This window comes from Marmota marmota, unplaced genomic scaffold, assembly GCF_001458135.2.
Source record: "Marmota marmota marmota unplaced genomic scaffold, marMar, whole genome shotgun sequence".
In the NCBI taxonomy this organism is placed as follows: Eukaryota; Metazoa; Chordata; class Mammalia; order Rodentia; family Sciuridae; genus Marmota; species Marmota marmota.
The window spans coordinates 26,374,902-26,377,500 of record NW_026000019.1 but is presented as its reverse complement, the minus strand read 5'-3'; the positions used below and the strand labels follow the sequence as shown (position 1 = coordinate 26,377,500).

The 2,599-nt window shown below is 40.3% G+C and overlaps 1 protein-coding gene across 7 annotated transcripts in view; it reads left to right on the top strand.

Moving 5' to 3' along the window:
• Positions 1-2,599, top strand: part of LOC107147452 (carboxyl-terminal PDZ ligand of neuronal nitric oxide synthase protein) — a 323,970-nt gene that overhangs the window by 233,297 nt on the left and 88,074 nt on the right. For 4 of the 7 annotated variants that reach the window (XM_048810129.1, XM_048810126.1, XM_048810128.1 and 1 more), the window contains one exon: positions 559-632. In XM_048810129.1, the coding sequence (XP_048666086.1) occupies positions 559-632 (74 nt within the window). The remainder of the gene's footprint in view (positions 1-558; positions 633-2,599) is intronic. The other 3 variants (XM_048810127.1, XM_048810131.1, XM_048810132.1) reach the window with 1 other exon arrangement.

Genomic DNA, 2,599 nt, shown 5'->3' with positions numbered 1-2,599 from the left:
GGTTGGGAGGGGAGACAGTTGGGGGGGTGGTCTCCATGTGTTCACAGTAAGTTAGGACAACAGCTGAATGACTATTAAATGTACTAGTTAACTCACTTGGAGGCTTTTTTTTCTTTCCCCTTTCTCTTTTAATTAAAGAGAGAGGGTGGATTACATTTCATTTGCATATGATTGCCTCCTCCACACGTTTTATTTTACTCTCTTCTTCTTTTCATTCCTCTTCTCCCACCTCCTTGGAGTGATATGTAGTCTTTTTTTTTTTTTCCTTGCAATTTCTCTAAGAAATTTTTATTTAGAGTCTGCCTGTGGTCCCCTGAGGCCTCCTTGGCTCCTGCTTGTGCTCTCTGCCAGGGAGAGACACTCTCCTGAAGTGCTTGTGAAGGAAACTGATCAGACACATGACATTTTCCCCTTGCCCTTTTGGAGCAATCAGCTCTGGGCCTCTTAGAGGGAAAAACTCAGGCCAGAAGCAAGATGCATGTGTTTGCATAAGCATTAGTAGTTCAACGTGTGCCCTGGTTCTATAGCTGAGGACAAGCCTAACTTATTCATTTACAGCTTCTTTTATTGCAGAAAAAGGAGTGGACGTGGGATGAGAGCAAGATGCTGGTGATGCAGGACCCCATCTACAGGTAAGAGCCCAGTCCAAAGCTCAGGAGGATGCAGAGCCCCAGGGTCTCCCTGCCATCTCCTGGAGCCATCTGTTAGGCTGGTGGGTCTAGACAGATTGAAATAAACTTTTATTACTTTTCCCTTATGAGATCTGCTGTCTCTGTAAATGTAAGTATAAGAAATAAATCTGCCTTATCTTTAGGATGGAAAGTTTTTCTGATTGTATTAAATTGTATTAAGGGAGCTATGAAGGATTTCTTCTTGTTTTTTAATCTAGATCTCTCTGTTATAATCAGAGACCCTTTAAATTTGTGCTAGTTTTATCCTAACTGAAATTTTGTAATTGCTTACATGTTGATTATGATAAAATGAGATTACTGGGTTATCCCATCCCCCTGTGCTCTCAGTTTCCCACTGTATTCTCTTCTTTCTGTCCCTTCAGAAACTGAGCCTAGATAAAGGACTTGAGATCACTTAGGAAAGCAGAAAATTAAAAATATAATTTCTGGGTGTTTATCTTATTCTCCAAATTCATGTGTTGAAATCTTTACTCATAAGGTGAGGCTTCAGGCGGTTAGACACTTCAGAGGTGATTAGGTCATGAAGGTGGAGCCCTCATATTTAAGATTAGTGCCCTCATAAAAGAAGCTCCAGATGGCCGACTTGCACTTTTCACCATGTGAAGACACATCTGTGAACCAGAAAGTAGGCCTTCAGCAGACAGTGGATCTACCAGTACCTTAATCTTGGACTCCCCAGTCCCCAGAACAATAAGAAAGAAATTTTTATTGTTTTGAGCCACCTGGTTTGTGATATTTTATTATAGTAGATTGAACGGATACATACCCAGAAATTGCTTTCATAATGAGATTTGTATGAATTCTTTTTTTTTTTTTTTTTTAATTTTGAGACAGAATCTTGCTAAGTTGCTTATAGCCTAGCTATATTGCTGAGGCTGGCTTTGAACTTGTGATCCTTATGCCTCAGCCTCCCACATCACTGGGGTTACAGAAATGTGCCACCATGCCTGGCTGTGACTATTATAATTCCTATAGAGATTAGATGGTTACCATTCATATGTATTCTATGTCAGAAGAATACCAGACAGCAGTAACATACAGAAAGTCAGGGCTGTCCTGGGATTCAGGGAAGGACCTCAGAACCTGTGTGTTATTGCCTCCTTCCTGTTTTTTTTTTTTTTTTTTTTTNCTAATCCATGTCCCCAGCTCTTTTTATTCTTATTTTGAGACAGGGTCTCACTAAGTTGCCAAGACTGGCCTTGAAACAGGCCTATGATCCTCCTGCCTCAGCCTTCTGAGTAGCTGGGATTACAGGTGTGCATCACTCTCTGCTGGGCAGAATTGGTTGATAGTGAATGTAAACCAGTCTAAATTCACCTCATTTGATGGATTGATGTTGAATGAAAATTAAGATTAAATGGTGTGTGTGTGTGTGTGTGTGTGTGTGTGAGTGAATATGTATGTATGTGTGTGACATATGCCAGGTGTGTATAATGTTGTGTTTGGGAAAAGTTCCTGAGATAATGCTTTTTCCTAATGTCACTCTAAGGGCCTGGACATAGTCTCCCCTGGTCTTCTGGACAATCTCTAAACTTTAATATGTTTAGAGAAGTCACTCTATGCATTCTATCTGAGAAATTCACTTACCAAAGGTACCTAGCTAAAGTATCCAATATATACTTCCTTGCTCTCCCTCCTCTCTTGACTCTGTCTTCAATAGATGAGTGATAATGATAATGATGATGATAATGATGATAATGATGATGTTGATGATGATGATGATGATGATTGTTGGTACTAGGGTTTCAATCCAAGGACACCAAGCACTCTACCATTGAGCTACATCTTTTTTATTTCTTTTATTTTGAGATAGGGTCTCACTAAGTTGCCAAAGATGGCCTGGAACTTGCAGTTAGCCTCCCAGTTAGCTTGTGTGTGTGTGTGTGTGTGTGTGTGTGTGTAGGGGG